This window comes from Bombus pyrosoma, linkage group LG1 (assembly GCF_014825855.1).
Source record: "Bombus pyrosoma isolate SC7728 linkage group LG1, ASM1482585v1, whole genome shotgun sequence".
NCBI classification, from domain to species: Eukaryota; Metazoa; Arthropoda; class Insecta; order Hymenoptera; family Apidae; genus Bombus; species Bombus pyrosoma.
The window spans coordinates 11,550,441-11,569,549 of record NC_057770.1 but is presented as its reverse complement, the minus strand read 5'-3'; the positions used below and the strand labels follow the sequence as shown (position 1 = coordinate 11,569,549).

Here is a 19,109-nt window from a genome sequence, read left to right as displayed (position 1 = left end):
GTAATATTGGCGAATTACTATCTAGTGAATTCTGTACCTTATTCATTTCCTTTCTTAGTAAATTTTAGAAACTAGGACAAAGAAAGGATATTAAATTTTAAAGAATGAGTAAAATCGAGGAGAAACGATATTACTTCGAAAATGAATTTTATGCTACATCTTATGAACCATGCAAAGTTTCCTTGGTTCGCTCTCTGGTCTTTAAGGTTAGATTACGAGACCATTCATTTGGTTAACTGTTTAAGACCATCGGCAAACTTGGATTATCTTTCGATCGTTGTCGTTGACGAGCTTCTTGGTGGCATTAAAGATCTTCAAGAGCCTCTTGGGATATCAATGAAATTGATGATAAAATTATTTCGTAGCATGCGAGCGAGGCAATAAAATTGCAATAGCGTCAGAAGTACGATTTTAAAGGGATTTTAAAGGATTTCTTTTTAAGATATGTACGTATTATTTCGTACTACGCAAATACCAATAAAAAATAAAAATTAAATAAAATCTATGTTATAGAAAATTTTGTTCGTTAATCTAAATCATAACGTAAAAAAGGAAATTTAAAAATCCCAACTTTACACACAAATCCCCCGTTTTAAGAATGACGTTTCGTCTTCGTTAAAATGTGTACATGTATGTGTCTGCGAAGGATGGGTCAGTGTGCGAATCTAAAAGGGAGAGTGCGAAGATTATGTACCTAAGGTGAGAGAATTAATCACCTTTAGATCTTCCATTAACCTTTTCTTTCTGAAACAGGACAAGGTAATCAATTTAGTGTTAATTGATTAATTAATTAATTCGCTATCCGCTATAGTTGGGACATTCAGAGTTCAGACGCAAATAATGGAGATTTGGTATCGATTATTATAATCTTTTCCACTTTATGTATAGATGTGAGTAGATGTACGTAGATGTGTGCACAAGTGTAGGTGCGATACTTATCAATTTTCGCCAATACTGAAAATTCAAGCGCCTTATCTTCAGGATAGCTTTTTTTTGTTTCAAAAGAAGATTAAGAACCGATTTTCATCATTCGAGATTGTCAAGTGGAAAAATGGTAAATTTACGTATCAACTGTGACTGTCTCAACTTTACTAAATTATCATCTGACGCTTGATTTTCTTACAGTCTGCACTGTATACATTTACAATGTTAACCAACGCTAATACACCTGTTTCAGAAACTTGAGCAAGACGATGACGACGAGTATCTCAACTCCCCCTGGGCCGACGGCAGCAGTCTGAAGCGACACTTTCAAGGTCTGAACAACATCTCCTGGAAACCGCACTAAGCGGGAACCCAAGAATGGGACCTAGAAGAAACGAGAGAAAAAGCGAAAGAAAAAGAATTTTTTCTTCTACGTAGCTTGTTCGAGTTACCGACCGCAAATATAGCCAATATTCTCTCACCGACTATCAAAGATGAAGAACGAGAATTTTATGAGATATGTAATAAAGAAAAAAGACCGCAATGGCGACCGTATCTTCAGGTATTTCCACGGATTGAACCAGTGGTGTACGATGCTCAACGTAGGAGTTTTCGAAAGGAACGGGCGTTCAATTGCGTCCAATTAAATACAAAATAAAAAAATAAAAGAAAGAAAATAAAAATAGGATATTCGTCGGCGTTCTCTCCTCAAAGCGAAGAAACGAAAAAGAAAAGAATTCAATTGATATAGGGTTTGATCCAGAGTGTCGTTCAAGATGAAAGACAAAGGAAAAGATAGAAAGAGGGTGTTTTAATAATATGCCACAACGCTATCGCATAATACTGTCCCACACTGTGTACGCGCTAATTATTACTCAATAGAGATATAACGATATTTTGTGACAGACTTTTTTCTACTCGACAACCGCCCGGCATCACGAGAAACGCATGCAAAGAACGTGACCTCTCGGTTCTTGCTGATCGATTAATCCGTCGGTGGCTCGCATTTTTAGCCCGGCACCGAGGTCGAACGATCGGCCGCTTGGCGAGGATCCAGCGAGGAAACATTACATTTGGATTCGTTGCCGATATTTCGAGCATCTCTGGGGTCTCGTCGTATCGTAAAGGGTACTTCCGAAACATTATAGAAGAACTTCCAGGATAAATTCCCGGCACTACTCGATCGCCATTGAGAGAAGATTGATGCAAATGAACCATCGACTTGGAAACCATTCCGTATCTAAACTGTATAATCCCTCTTCTCGACGATTTAACAAGTTCCCAAATTTGCTCACAGCGATGCTCGAGGAACGTTGTACAAACGTAAAAATTGTATAAATTCTCAACGATTGTGCTCCACGTGTATTTGGAGAAACGCGATTCGTAGCACAATATCAAAGAGAATTGCGAAATGGATCGATTTTGGAGATCATTATATATATATCGTGTCGAGTACAGGAATTATTTGTCGTTGAACGTCTTCGGGAACACCCTGTACGATATCGACGCCCTACAATCGCGGTCAGGCGATTTTTTCTTTGTATATGCAATTCACGTAACTATTCTCACGGAAGCCTGCGAATGCAAGACAAATAAGGCGAATCGTTTCCTGCGGGTTGAACGTATCATACGATTCGATCACCGACAGAACAAATTATATGTAATAAACAGTCACGCGATTCGCTCCTCCTCATCGTGATACTAAGTCGAGCGAAAGCATTCCTGCCCATTTCTTCGATAGCACGCGCCTGGTGAAAAATACACACACACACATACACATATACACACACTTGGTCCTTTTTGCACAACTCTGGCTGACTCTAATTTACTTGGCCAAGGAAATGTAAAGAATGAGGAAAAAAGGAAAATGTAATCCCTGTCGTGATAATCGGCAAACGCTGAAGAGGAGAGAAACCGAGCTTGCGCGAAACGGTCGCGTTTACTCAAGTGGACTAAAAGCTTAAAACGAGTAAATTAATGAATTAAGAGTACCGTTACCAAGTTAACAAGTATTACTAAGTTAATCTGCTTGCTGTGTGATCATGACGCGCATCCGAGAAACGCCACTCCACGTGCATCGTAGACGAATCGTGAACCACACATGTTTCGATACATCGTATCTTTCACGTACACAGAACATACATACACATACACGTACATATACACGACCGTTTTACCGTGAACCGTAAATACACGCTTCTGTCTGAGATTATTCGACGCGATTCACCGAGACGTAAAACGGCGAACTTCAAATTACGATTTAGGGGTGCGCCCTTCCTCCATCGATTACTCGATTTCCGCGTTTGATTTCTTTCGGCAAAAGTAAGATAGAGGTCTCTCGGATATGATAGAAACGACGAGTAGAACATTGTGATCGAAAATTTGGTGATCGATGGAAATCGAGTGAGAAGGCTGATTCGTATCTACTGTGGATTTGTCTGACTAGTCTCGGGTGATACTACTGAGCCCCTTCTAACTCTGCTGGCATATTGAATCAGTAGGTTGCTATAAGTATATCACTATAAGACTATATTGATATGATTTTCGCAAAATTATAAACAATTATTATTGTATTACATTGAAACATATGAAATGTCCGATTTTGAACGGCTGGCTGAATCGCAAAAGAATGTATTAATATACGTAAATGTTAGAAAAATAATATTATATATGATAGAGGAAATTCTCAGCTTTAAGATGACATATAAAGATAAGAATATTTGTTGAAAAGAAATTTTAGAAAACTGGTGCAACAAAAATGGACATTTCATATATTACAAATAATTATTAACAAGCGATCATTTTTTCAATAATACAACAATATAAAAGGATTTATGTAACAAATTATTGTATGTCAAAGTGGTTAATGAGAGCTATCAATGAAAATACTGTCTGTAAGAGATACTGCCACAATGAACCTAAATGTTTCCTTCGAAATACGATCATACTGCAACATATTGACAAATAAGATCCGATGAAGTGTCGGCGTTCAAATCGACGTTGTTTGTATGCCGAACGCTCAGTGAAAAGGTATCGAACGATACTTTATCAAACCAATATCAGATCTTTATCAGTAGATCGGCACACAGCACGAATCAGCCCTATCTGAAGCATATTGTATGGCATCACGATACAGTTTCGTGTCGCGAAAGAATGTAATTTTTCAAAGGTGGATCGGGTAAAGTTTATCGATAGGAAGGAACGGAAAGTTCATTGTTCCCGCTTTGTATCTCTGGTTGAATAACGAGTAGCACGCAGTCAGATGTTGCACGCGACATTTTCTAAAATTATAGATTTCGAACCGCCGGCTATCGTAGCGAACTCAAAGAAAACTCAGCCCCGTGATTACGTAAAGGGACACAGGGTGCCACTTGCGCAGAGGGTGAAACAAGTAACGATGGTTTTTTCGCGGCATCGTTGCTGCGCGTGAATCGATACGAGTGGCGCAGGACAAACGAACCTTCGCCCCTGAGATCGATAGCAAAAATTGATGCTGAACAAATTTTACCAACACCCAAATTCGAGTTATTTGATGAATTTCTGCTGTAATATTCTTTAAAGTTCACATTCTTCTTTTTGGACAGGTAATATCATGATATTCGGATTAACTTGATCCGTTTCGTGCCATTACTGTCCTTTAACACTGAAATTCAAAGATAATTGAAAAGATTTCTGGAAAAGGAGCTTATAAGACAAAATGGTGATTAAATAATTGGTGCTTGCGTAAATTGTGTCGGGAATTTTAATTCTATTATTATTATATTACCTACGTTTAAATTCACAATTATAATGGATCTTAAAGGAGATCGTTCTTTCGATATTTGTGATATTTTATGATCATTCCACTATTTGAGTAAAAAATATGTTCGACGCCTATATATTTACCATAGACTCTTACCTACAAGTTCTATTCTTAGAAAGCTCCTGCATTGTCAGTTTTATTAGAATTCATGAGCGAATTTAGAATAATATTGAACAATATTAATATCCACTTTGTACGAATTACTAGTTATAATGTAAACGTAGCATTTTATAAAGAATGAATTTTGAACACATTGTGTAATTAACTCAGAGATCTATGTTTAACGAATGTAAATTATAGTATTTTCCATTGCTCGGTTCTGGAATTATTGTTGAGCAGAGTATCGATCAAATAGTCGCACCCTGGGTACCACGCAACTTGAAGCTGATCTTCTACGTTCGAAGACCTGAAACAACGCTAATTTCAGCGATTGAATTACAAAAAAGAAAATGGAAGCATAGTAAAAAGCAAATAAGATATCATATAGACTATTTTCCTTTCCGCTAAAGAACATGAAAAGTGATTACTATGGTGCTTGATTCGAGAAACAGTTAAAATATCTGTATTAAAAGATCATTTTAACATATTTAACACAGCATCGAATTATATGAGATGATCTCACGTGTGATTCTCATTCGACGTGATCTTTCAACATTTTACAAGTTTGCGACCTGTTCCATACGTAAAAACTACACGCACACACGCACACACACAGACACACCTTTTCAACGAAAATGTATACACACGTGTACTCACGTATACGAACACACATATGACTAACACGATTATACACTGATAACCTATGGAAAGAAATAACAATTGAATTGTTTTTATGGATTAAGAACAAGTTGTCTGTGATCTACAATAATTAAAAGAATATTTAATAAGTATTAACATGGTAAATGCATAAATGACATGTCGATAATGTCGAACGAATCGGTTTAGGAAATAATAAATAATAATAAAGCAAACAAAAGAAAGAGGAAGGAGAACAAGGAAACGGAAGTAAAAGCAGTCAGATATCGGATTGATCTCAATGTTAATGGATAGAGCAATATGATAGAAGAGATGGTGGGCAAAGAATAATAACGATAACGTTTGTCGCATTAACGACATCACCGCAAAGGAATTCTAGAGAGAAGAGAGGTATATTATATAAATGCATATATAAACATTAAAATAATAAAGAAAGAAAAAAAATAGAGATTTAAAAATGGAACACGCCACGTCTAAATACTATGTAATCGCTGTTGTTAATCAGTAATAATTCGCGATGTAAAGAGAAGAGAAGAAAAATACCAATTTATGCGTGCTGCGTTCGAAGTACCGATTAAAATACCAAAAAAATTATATAAATAAATAAATAAATAAATAAATAAATAAATATATATGGCACTTGACCGTCGCGGCTAAAAAAAAGTACATAGGATAGGTAGATTTATAGAAGCGCAAAAAAACACCAAAAATCGTTCCTTCCACCCGCTCCGGCCGTGTATTTGATTATCGATTTTAAATATATCGCATCTCATGTAAAAGTCAAAGAATGGCTCTGCGAACTTGTAAGCGCACCTCAGAATGCAATTAGTATATCGTTTTACTAATAAGACAGGGAGGAATAAAGTTGTTAAACTGAATGAAAACAAGAAATTAAAAGGGGAGATGAATGGAAATTACAGAGGAAAGAAAAGAACGATGATAAAGAGAATGCTATATTAATGCCACAATCACCGAGTAATAAGTTGTTCAACGAGCGTTACGAAAGATGTTCGAGATAATTTTTGTACAGTTTTGGCACACACGAGAACGTGCAACATCGTCGTCTTTATATTTATGTACAACATTCAATTATTATAAATTTTCGATATTATTACAAACTATGATCGATTTCGTGTGAAAGTGTATATGGCTTTTTCTGCGGTTAACAATAAAATGTTGTCAAAGCTTTTTCACGAGATATATATACATACATATTTCACTCAGAAGTTTGATTTATCTACTGATTATTATCCTTCCCTTGTTCCACAATATATTATAGCTTAAAGAATTATAATTTTTTCAATAGAATTTTTAATAGTCGAACTGTTTCAAGCTATAAATTGTTTATACGATACGTGTTTTTTTTTTGCATAGATGTTTTATTATCAATAACTTTTCCTTATATAAGATATTAAATTATACATTATCAACTATTAGAGGACAACATGCAATAATTAAAGTGAAGCATTTAGTTTAATAAAGTACTGATTAAAATCTAAAAGAGTGATATGTTTCGTACAGTTTACTTTTGCAAATAGCTGACTAAAAAAAATTCTTTCTATTATTATAGACAATATACAATATAGGAATCTGATTTCTTGCCTGTTTAAGAATCTTCTCAAGGAGAATATGAAAATCGATTCAACCAACAGCAGATATTTCTTGATACAAGAATAGACATCAACCTCTTTATACCATTCTAATCTATTGTAGATTACAACTCTTACAGATTACCGACGTAAGGATATTCTAGGGATAATTTTAATTTTCTACTTTACCAACAAAGCCTCTTACTCACTCTAACAAATACTACTAAATAAATAATCTACATTTCCGCAAATGAAAAAGTACATGACGTTAACGAAAACTAAAAAATTAATCGTATGTAACGACTAAATTAAAAAGATATATAAACAACTGTTCTTAAAAGCTATTATTAGCAGAAGGTACTAAATCTGCCAAAAATCGGTACGCGAAATCAACTCTTTAGTTTCCACTTTTTCATTTGGATCATATTTCAAGTCCAATATACATGTCCTTGGATTCTTTTACTTTCGTATCCTTCAGCTCGCACATACTCAGGATCCATTATGAGCTGTAGGCATGTCGAAATTATCATACATATTGGTTGGTCAGATGCCGACACGGAGATACCTGCCACGGTCCCGAAACGTCCGATTATTTAAACAAACCCGCGCGATACGATCGCGGTCGCCGGTCACACCCATCTTAGCTTGGCGAGCACCACAGAATTCTTCCAGACGAGAGGTCTTGAACAAAACAAAATTCACCTTCTTCTTATCTTACAAATAATACAACGAAACGGTATCAATAAACTACAAAGTCAATAAGTTAGAAATTGAGATCGACTCGTACAATGAAACTAAATTAGATGTTATTCATTAAATAACGATACGTATGTAATATAATTATTTGCATAGCTCAAAAAGAAAACTACTTAGAAATAAGAAGTATATAATACAATGAATAGTGTAACAGTATGTCATTATCAAAATCAATCGGTTCCGTCGAATTGAGAAATCGACGAAAGTTATATTCACTTAGAAATGATTATTTTCAAGTTTTCCACATTATACAAAGACGAGTGCTTCTAATATTCTGTTTACAATGATGACATAGTCTTCTTTAGTGATTTAAAGAAACTTCGGTATTTCTAGTGTTAAAATATTTTCTCCAAATTTTAGTGGAAGATAGGTCTGTGATAGCTTCATGCAGCATTTAAAAATTTTAAAAGCGTAATTTCACAGTCGGTCAATAGTAGAGATGTGAGTGTATCGATGGCTCGCACAATTGCACATGAAATGACGCACGCGTGGTCTTGTCCCATCCCCTGACAAGAGGGTGGCAGCGTGACCGTTGATTTCCCTTCGTCGCGCGTGCACGCGGCGAAATTAAATGTCTCGTGCGCGGACATCGCGAGCATTATACCCGCTTCACTTTCGCATATGAATAATAAAAGAGCCGGTAATGCGTGAGTTCGACACCCTTATTCGGCTCTTAACCGAGTCGGCGTGCCTATCGACCACTGCTGTATAATCGAAATCTTCGTCCTGCACCTCGATAATTTATGCATTATTTCGCACGCTAATTCATTGTTGCGCATCATTGGTGAGCTTTACAATAACTGTCCACCGCGATATTAATGAATTTATAGCTGCATGTCGATTCTCACGGACCTTTCTTCGGTATATCCAGCCTAATTTGTAGTAATTACTATTGTTTAGTGATTCGTTACCATGACGATGAGTTTCACTTAAATTTTTTATAATTGGAATTAGTAGAATGTCCATTCCGATAACAATTCTGATAGAATTAGAAACCGCACGATTAGCCTCGGAAATCACTTTCTATTTCATCAAGATTAATCCTCCTATCTCTTAACCTATATGAATGCGTTGACTAAGCATTTCCTATTCAACTTGGTGACTGCTCTCTATAAACAGAACCGACGTCCACTTCTTGTACTTCTACAAAACTCAGACTTGTCGGCACGATACCACTAATTGTTTACAAGAATTGTTAGTTATATTGTCAAATACGATATTCAGGAATATCCAGACAACACCTAAAAATCTATTTGTGCATCTTACAGAAAGAGATCTTGTGTATTTTGATGCTCTACTCGTCAATTATTTACATTTAACTATGCAATTGCAATCAAGATTGACTCTTCAGTTCATTCTTGCTGCAACAAACAAAAATATGTTTAATATTCCAAGAAGAACTTTAACATAAAATTGTAACAAGAAATTGAAACAAGCAAACGTTTCACTATCAATTCTTTCGCACTCCCCTGGAACTTAAAGAAAATGTTTAACGTCGGAAAGACACGATTGAGACAAAAATATCCTATCAGAACGTGGAAACTTAAAAGAAATGTGCAAGAACTAAAAAAAGATTACTCTCGTCAAAGCAACGTCTTTGTACAACAGCCTCGTACAAGCCTCACTCGCGATTCATCGTCGATCATCGTCACATCAAGACACAGATTAGACGATTTTCCTGGAAGCAGTCTGTTCCAGCGCCAAATGCAATTAAAAGCGACGCGTCACGGGCGATTTCTACGTAGGATTTCACGCGATCCATCGTCGGCGATTCCCCTCACCCCTTGTGGCCACCGTGCCACGTTTTACGCATTCACGCTACGTGGAAAATGCCAGAGGACGGTATTAAATAAGTACAAAAAGGTAACAGACTGACAATGAGCGACGTACGTGCCCGCGAGGCGGAGAGAAGGCACGGCGCTACGGAGGCATCTTGATATGCAGACGGCGTGCGTCGCGGCGGCATTGCCGAGCAAAGAGCATCGGGCTTCGGTTACGAAACGATTCTCGAAATACGGGATCGGATAGCGGAATACCAGTAGCCACTGTCTCCTTGCCTTCTGTCGATAAATTTTCGACTGGCCATGATAGATCGGCGGAAAGGAAGCGGTGCCCTTTGACTCGTTTCCACAGAGAATACGTACGTTCTACCAGGTAGAGGATGCCTGCGTTTAAAAACAATTACCCCAACATATTGGTGTTTAGTCTTCGATCGAGAACGTTCTCGATACTCGTTGCTGTTATCGTTATATGAATCTATTAAACGCGTGAAAATAAATCTTTCTAAGTAAATAAATCATTGTGAGTCAATCTTTCGTTAAAAATGACTTCTATCTTGGAGATATCTCGTCGTTGTAGATACTTGGTGCAGCGGCTGAAAGTTTTGACAATGAAAAGGTATTTGCTTCACGTAACTCGTGTTTAAGGAGACTGGGTTATACCGATTAGCTTTCGAGCCCTTCGTGTATTGCAAAAGTGTCGCAACTCGAAATAATACAGTCTTATGATAGAAGCATCCTTTAAAGGGAAGCCTTCAAAGGATATCCTCTGTCGAAAATATCCTCCATCTCGAAATATGCGATCATACTTCGTCGCGACGAACAAAATTAGATAGTTTTACCAATGATAATCTCTTCTTTCCTCAACTTAATTCTCACTAAATTCTACCCACGCAGAGTCTGTTTATGTCGGAAGAAACCTTTTTGCGTGCTGTGGTTATGAAATAGAAAGAGTCAGCAACGATATCATATCGAAGAAACTCGAGCGCAGTCCGTGTACCAGTGCCACGTATCCTTTTTTCCTCGACGATATCGTTCCTTTACGCAAGAACCGGGACTGAGGACGAACTCGTTCTCGTTTTCCGCCAGGTCATCGAGTCTCATTTATAGAAGGGACGTTCCTCGTTAAACGGCAAAACCAAGATCTCAACTGGCTGACCCTCGAACAATACGCCCACTCGATACCACGATCTGATCCACGAACAAATCCCCGACGTTGAATCGATCTGATTCGCTGTTTTCTTACTAGCGGTACGTTCGATCGACGGTGTGAAATGAATACGCGATTTCTCGGCTGTTCCCATTCTTGAATACGTTATCACGGTTTCGCGAACCATCTCGAGTTCCAACGAGCTGTGACGCGTTTATACAGAGTTTTTGGAAAGTTTGGTTCCTTACTTCTTTCCATCAGAAGTAATGATTTATAATTCCAGTCGTTTGTCATTTAAATGTTCTGAATTTTTAGCATTGACCACGTTCGCGGATTTAGGAGGACGATAAATGGTGACAAATGCGTGCGGTCTGTGATAATTAGTTGAATTTATTTATTTCTACAGAGTATACTGTACGTACTTTTATATTTTTCAATCGTGCCCTATATGCAATTGTAATACTACCGTAATTAACATCTTGCTTTCCTAGTGAAATAAAATAGCGAAAAATTCAAAACAAACGATTTAGAAAATAATTTCCTCGTCCTTCAAATTTCTTGCATTTCTATCGTCAGATATGAGAGACATGAATTTTCAATTCTTCATGGACAGCAAATTGTAATAATTACATTATGTATAAATATATAATAACATTTAAGTTATGAAATTTGTGTGGTGTTATATTTATTTACTTCTTTAAGTCCCTTCGTATTACTTTGTAGAAAGATTAATTTCTGAAATATAAATTTTTGTGTAGTTAGAAAGATTGAAAGATAGAGGGGAGAAGTGACACGTGGAGAAACGCAAAGAATATTTCATCCATCTCATTTGCATCATCCTTTTTAATTCTACATTTTTACCGGTGTAATATGATACTGTTGAAAGCGATATGGCAAAAGAATGGAAGGTTTATAGCATCGACAGGTTACGTTCTTTACATCCGAAGTTGTAAGATTGCTAAATATACCGCAAAATATTGATTCAGAAAAGAAGAATAATAAAGAATATCGTAGTCGTTCCATGGGAATTGGACTGAAACCGATATGTTGTAATGAAACTGGAAAATCCTAGTGCTACTACATAAAGAATGGAAATTAATGAAACGGATATGAAAATTAATTAGTGGTGAGAAAATTCAAATAGAATATTCTCAAATAATTTCTCTCTCTCTCTCTCTCTCTCTCTCTCTCTTTCTCCCTCTCTGTCTCTCTATTTATAATATTCATTATTATGCTGGTTCGTGATATGTTTAAGCATATAGAGGAAAATATCACAGTTAATCGTAGCGCTTCTCAATAGAATTTCTCAAATATATGAAACGTGTCAGAAGAAATGTTTTATAGAAATTAGGATTGATTCTCCCGGCATAACATCAATACAGTGTATCTTCACTAACGTAATTCTATTGCTCCGTATATGTAGCTGTAATCATAGACGTTTCAAGATGTATGACAGTTCCAGTATCTATAATTCTATTATATTTCGTTAGCTGGCTTATATAACATTACTTTGATACTAATGCACGGACGAATCGATTCTTCTATTATCAAATGATAATAAATAGCGACAAGAGCTGAAAACAAGGCAGACAGAGAGAGAAAGAGAAAAAGAGAGAAAAAATAGCAACATTCTACTTATTCCATTCATTAGTAGATTCATTGGTAGATATGTTCACTTCGGCTAATAATACCCACGTTACAGCGAAAACTGCATCTGAATTTGAAACGAACGAAATATTTTGACCAATATTCCTTCTGTTCGCCTTTTTGCGGCTCCATACAATACCTACGTTCATAATTGAAGTGACAAAATTAGGATGTCTCCATTTCTATAAAAACCAGCATTAATATTATCAAAAGCACTTGCATATTTTTGGTAAAGATGGAAAGAGAAAATCCAAAACGCGCTATTTTGATGTTTGGGTCTGCTATTTCCTACTATGAAAAGATCACATTAAACCGATTCGAAAACATCATGATTTCTTGTATTTAAAAAAATATCACAAAGTTCAGAATACCGTGACTTTTCGCAGTTAAATAAAAAATCGCGTGTGATTTTGCATATCTCAAAAAGAAACACCTATATAATTTCAAAAATATCGTAAATATTCGTACTGAAGGAAAATCACGTAAAATTAAGGGTATCATAATTTTTCGTATTTAAAAAGAAATCATAAAGTAAGGAATACTTTAACTTTTCATATTTAAAAAGAGACCACCTTCTCGTGTTTAAAAGAAAATCACATAAATTCAAGGATAGTTTCTGGTATTTTTAAAAAATGTTACATAAAATCCAAGGTACCGCGATTTTTCGCATTTCAAAAATCGCACAAAATCGAGGACACTGGCGCGCTTGCACGTAACACGAAGGGGCCGCGTATACGTTTACAAACGCGCGGCGCTGACTCGAACGTTTACTCGCCGCCGGTGTCTCCACCCACTTTATCCCTGCTTACAGTTGCAGACGGACTGGACTCTAGTTTTCCTAAGCTTCCCCTGGCCCTGCGCTGCCCGCTTTTTCCTAGTACGCTTCCTTTTTCCCCGTTCCACAGTTCCGCGTGTCCCCCGAAGGAGAATCGTCCTGCGGCCCGGGTCGATCTTTCGGGCGCGGTGGCAATAAAAAACAGTCCAGTCAGCGGGGCGTGGATCGCCGATGGCACCAGTACCCTGCACAACTTTCGTTCATCTCGCTGGCAATCACTTGACGCGCGCGATTCGCGAAAGGGGACAAACGAACTCTAACGTGGAACGCTGTTGCGTTTCTTTGAGAAACTCGAGAAACTGATAATTTCAGTTCATGAAAGAGAAAAATGAGATACGTTGTTCGTCACGTTGTTTCATAATTCTTGTTTCTGTGGGAAGTTTAACATAAGATAACAAAAAAGCATTATGAATACAATTAGAAATCGTTTCTTATTCAGAAACTATACTTTCGGTCATAAGTAGACTGCGGATACAAATTCATACTTTCATACAAGTTATTTAAATGGCGAAACCCGAATAAAAAATTTATTTGATCTTGGGTTAAAAGAAATTGAGATATTGGAAGATTGATTTTGTAATCATGTGTATCATCTCCAGAACCGGTACAATTTTCAGTAAGGATTGTACATCGTAGTAATAGTATTTGTAATTTAGAGTATACGTTGAATTTAGTAAACATTGTATGGTTGTAAATTATTGTAGATTGATTAGAAGTCGATCGTAGAATTTTGATAATAATTAAGACAATTTTTCTTATGTATTTATAAATTCACGAAAGAGGCCGAGTAGGAAATTTTAATGAAACTACTATACGAAGCAAAGATACGATCAAAGTTGCAAGATTCGCAACACTTGAATAAAAAGTTGAAAAATTTTTGATTACGATAAAAATAACGTAGAAACAGGTATACCGTATCGTATTGGACAAAAAGCAATGTAATTTTAATGAGAATTCATTGGAAAAGAAACGGAGTAGGTGAATTTGAAATTTCTGCACTCCTGGCAGTTGTCCACGCGATATCAGAAAGAGGAGGTCCCTTGGCGAGCTTTGATTCGGTTTCTCGACTTCCTCGATATCGTAAATTCGTATCTAAAGCTAAAGGAAGCAACGAGCCAATATGCATTGCAAGAATTCGAGGGAACCGCGTGGAAAGCACGTTGGAGAAATTAAATTGTTGATAATATTCTGAAATGTTCCATTTAACGAATCAACTACTTGTGAAAAATTAATCCGACTTGAGCCATTAACGAAATTGAATAAAAGTGATCCTCTGTTTGAAATATAGAAAAAATAAAATTGAGGAAGCCGATAAAAAGAAACTATTAGCTTCTAATATATAAAATACCCGATTTTGTTCTGCCAATAGATTGAACCTTTTTTTTTCTTTAAAAGTGTTAAAAGAAACTTTTTATCCTTTTGTATAAGTCAGTATTTTGTCTACCATTTTTATACGTGATATGACCCTGATATTCTAAGTTCCTCTGCGCTCATTATTCTCTTACTACCGTTCAAATCTTTCTACAATTTTAGTCGTTGACTCTTATATGGCTGACGATTAAAAACCAAGAATTACTTACCTATTCCATAATCGAAGTAACGCCTTCGTTCCTTTCTATACAAACTGAGCCCTCAAAAGCTTAAATCATTTCCACACAAACACCCTCCAAAAGTGCACCAACCATACATCCCCGTTCCGCATTAATCGAACGATACCCAACTCCGCTGTTCTCTTCTCCAATCACCTCTCCCAATTTCCCGATCTTCGAAAATCACCTTGTGGTTTCTCTCAACCACAAGCTTTCTCTCAACTTAATCAAGCAAGTCACCCGATCAAGCTGCCGGCGTTCCGAAAATAAGCGCCATTTCCGCTTATAAGAGCAAATTACCCTGAATCGTGGAAATCGAGGAGAGCCAAAACTATAGCTCGAGTCCCGAGTATCGAAAGGAAGAGTCAGTCGATCGGGTAATTTTCGAATTGAACTCGATACGTGTCGATGGATTCCCGGGCGGCTAGGACGGATATCGGCGCAGTCCGGTGAGCGGAAAAGCGAGAGAGGGGTGCGGCCTCGTCGCTGGTAGCCGAGATATCAGTATCAACGCGGTGTAATCAGCGAACCACGCCCATCACCGCTATACCCGCTCTGTTCCGCCCACTACGGCAATTACACCCTCGAGTCACCCACTGGAGGGGAACATTAAACTCCGTTTCCCTGTCTCCGGTCCTCCCTCGTCCAGCTCTCCGTCTCTTCGGGTTTCATTCGCTCGCTCCACGGCCACCGTTCTCCTTCTCTGGCCCCGGAGGCAGACGGCCACTGCACACGACCGATTCTACCGCCAAACGATCCTACTCCACGCTGTGCGCCTTTTTCACCCTCTTTTTCTAGACGTACCCTGCAACTCCTTCCTAGAGGCGACAGGCTAGAGGCGATTCGACCACGGTGGCTCGCTTTACGAGTAGGCGCGGTAATGAGACCGATTAACGGGAAAGGAATTATGTGACTCTCCTCTACTGTCACGTGGTTTCCCTCAGACAGTTCGTTGTGTACGACGTGACTCGAGTGCTACGGCTCTTAGGTTCGATCAACGTGCGAGTGGTTGCAGGGGTTTGGATTTGATTGGATCGTAGCTGAGACAGAACGTTTGCGATTTTTGAGGAATTTTCGATTGAAGGGGTTCACATATTTTGTGTTTAATACTTTTAAATAATGTACATCGAAACAGATGAACATTTTTTCCTAGCAGACAGCTAAAATGAGTTAATATGTTCCAGTAATAATAGTTAGAAAGAAGGGGGAGATCTGGAAATTGAAGGTGACAGACGTTGGATACAGTAGCAGAGGGCACGGCCTGGTGAAATTCGTCGCGCTCTCTCGAGCTACGATTTGTCTGCTCAATTTCACGGCCCTTTTGGGGAAAATGGGAAAATCTCCCAGCACTCGACCACAGTGCCGAGTGTGGGAAATAGACCGCGTTAGTTCACCGTTTATATTTGCCACTCTCCATCCATGTGGGTGTGGGAATTCGTTCAATCTCGCAATATACTTCTCTTAATTTTGTTAAGAAATTTAATTCCATAAATTTAATTTCGCCAGTAGTCACACGTGCGAGATATGGCGCACAAATGTATTAAAATGTTGCTTAAAAAATGAATATTGCTTTTTCATTTAAGTTTGAAATTCTATTTGATCCAAATAACTTTCATGTTTTTTTATTTAAATTATTGTATCATAGAATTACGTATTTCGGTCGTTTTCTCTTTTTCTATATCTTTTTTTCTTGAATTAAAATACACAATATTTCTTTCATTTTTTCATTAGTATGTATATTAAAGGCTAATGTATCTAATAATCTTATAATATTACAAAATTAATTATTCTGTGCGAAGGTGGAGATTGAGTTTTAAGATATTGAAGCTGTAGCTAATTCAAATAACTCAACGTTGCCCTACTACTCTCCTTTCTTCTAGCCACTTTTAAATAAAAAAAAAATAATTTCATTATCATTGACTCGATTATATCAAAAATCCATTTCCTCTGTCCTCCATACGCTTTTAACCCTTTTAAATTTAACTCTAACACTTTTAAATTTAATTTAATCCCTTTTCAGTTTTCCAACAACTCTCGATCATTCTAAAGTTATTTCATTCCTCTGTCAGTTTTAAAAGTCATCAATTACAAATCACGGTATTAGTAAACAGCGTTACACAGCAGTAATACGTTTGGTAATAAAACAAAATGTTAGAGGTAAAATTTATAAATTACAGTCGGTAGTTAATTACAATTCGAGTATTCTACTTCATGCAAAATTGTACAATTGTAAAGGAAAAGCCTACAATCTATAACTTGTAAAAAGCTCATCAATTTATTAATATTATTGGTTGGTAAATGTTTGTCCAAAATGGCCCTAATAGATGTTTATTTACTGCAAAATCTTACGAAGCATTCGTCGCTAGATTGAACTAACATTCCTAGTCAACAGAAACAAACCTCTACTTCTTTATAGCCGAATCTAAATTCTTTGCCAAGTCCATTCGACATACGTAACAACATCATAATGGAATAAAAATCCAGTAATAGCTAAACGTTGTGATATTCCTCACTGAAACTCGTGGAATAGTGAGATAATCGTTGGTGGTGATTTCGAAGCCAAATTTCCAGTAGACAGGCGAAAACATCCACAACTGGGCTATCAATATATTCGATTCCATGCTAGTGCCTGTTCCAGAACGGATATCCGCGGCGGAGGATTATTAGTTTTCCGCTTTCGGAAGCGGCGTTTTCATCGAGCGGCATATAACAGAGAAAAAGAGACAGAGAAAGAGAGAGAAAGAAGGAGAGAGAAGAGAGAGTAGTATAGAGAACGTCTAGGCCGTACGTTACGCTCTGGGGGAGCCGCTTCTCTGTCCTACGGTAGGCGTGGTTGAAATCACGAGATGATTTATCCTTTGCGAAGCGGTAACTGCCGAGATCCTCGGCTAAACGACCGCGGTCCTTCGTGTATTAACCGTAATGCACTCTGCCGTTGCCATTGTGAGCACTGTATATAACTATAGCTAGCCTGGCTCAAGACCTTGCAACCCCTCGTCCGAACGATCTTTCTCGTTCCGCGACGTGCATCATCCTCGTTTACTTTCTAGACCACGTTGCTTCTTCCGTTCCAATGTATACAGTGGTTCACGAAAATATTTGAACACTTGCAGACAATTTTTATGAATATATTATGTCCGTTACAGGGAACATTGTGAAATTTCATTTGCAGCTTCATTGAGACTCGTCTATAATAATTATACATACCGCTAAGGTTTGAAACAAATCTGATAATTTTTGTAGAAGTTATAAGATATTTAGTACACGTATAGATTTAGCAAAAATGAGAAAAGTACTAAGTCAGTAGTAATATATTTAACACATATTATATGTCCAAGATGGCTTATACTGCGATGGCTTATACTGTGTACTAATTGTTTGCTATTGATCGCTTCGATCGTTCTAGTAGTTTTGGTATTAATTGGAGTAAGAAAAAGTAGCAATAAGTAACGATTTCTTCTCGTCAAAAATAGAGGACGAAGTTAACTCTTGCAGTTAATCCTATTATATCGTAAATAGTCCAATACTTTGTTTCGTTTCTATATATTTATTGGGAAATACGTGCCTTGTATAAAGAATACTATAGTTTATTACATGAAGAGGTTAAATCTGGCAATATCGCATTTCTTCTAATAATTTAAGTACCTAAATACGCTTCAAGAATACATATAGAAAAAGCATGTTGTTAATTTACTTCTATATCTCCCGCACAAGCTTCATTTGTTATTCAAATATCGAATTAGAATTGTCACCGTGCAAATATTAGGGCGCAGCAAGAAAATTACAGCTATGATACTTTCCGCACGCTAAACTGATACCCTGTGCACTTTGAACCCTACTCTATTGTGTCCCATAATTTCTTTCCCCCGACGTAACGCCCCAAGCCGAAGTCACTGCATGATTCTACCCGATCCACTTCCTACTTTAATGCGCGTGAGATGCACGAACGTATTGATATTCGTGTAGTCGCAAATGTTGATCGATTAGGCGTTGCATAAGCTACGTATCGTTTGCATTTTGATAAAAGGCATGTCAAAATTCAATCTCGTTTGCTGATGATAAGTAACATAAACGATTTTCGCTTTAATGCAACTATCATATATTGTGTGACGTGATATTAAAATGATATACATCAAATATTTTAAAATCATTGCGTTTTAAATTAAGAATCTTATTAAATTTCTAGTGAATTCATAATATTTATAACGTAGCATATACAGTACAAATTGAGCTAAAACTCTAAATTAATTAAACAAATTCAAGTCTAGGCTAACGCGTGGATC

The 19,109-nt window shown here is 37.0% G+C and overlaps 1 protein-coding gene across 4 annotated transcripts in view; it reads left to right on the top strand.

The window, feature by feature from the left end:
• The window catches only part of LOC122567026 (cilia- and flagella-associated protein 298), a 104,916-nt gene extending 98,208 nt beyond the window's left edge, over positions 1–6,708 (top strand). For 3 of the 4 annotated variants that reach the window (XM_043725105.1, XM_043725097.1, XM_043725117.1), the window contains one exon: positions 1,178–6,708. In XM_043725105.1, the coding sequence (XP_043581040.1) occupies positions 1,178–1,288 (111 nt within the window). In that variant the 3' untranslated portion in view covers positions 1,289–6,708. The remainder of the gene's footprint in view (positions 1–1,177) is intronic. The other variant, XR_006316681.1, reaches the window with a different exon arrangement.
• Positions 6,709–19,109: the final 12,401 nt, after the last annotated feature.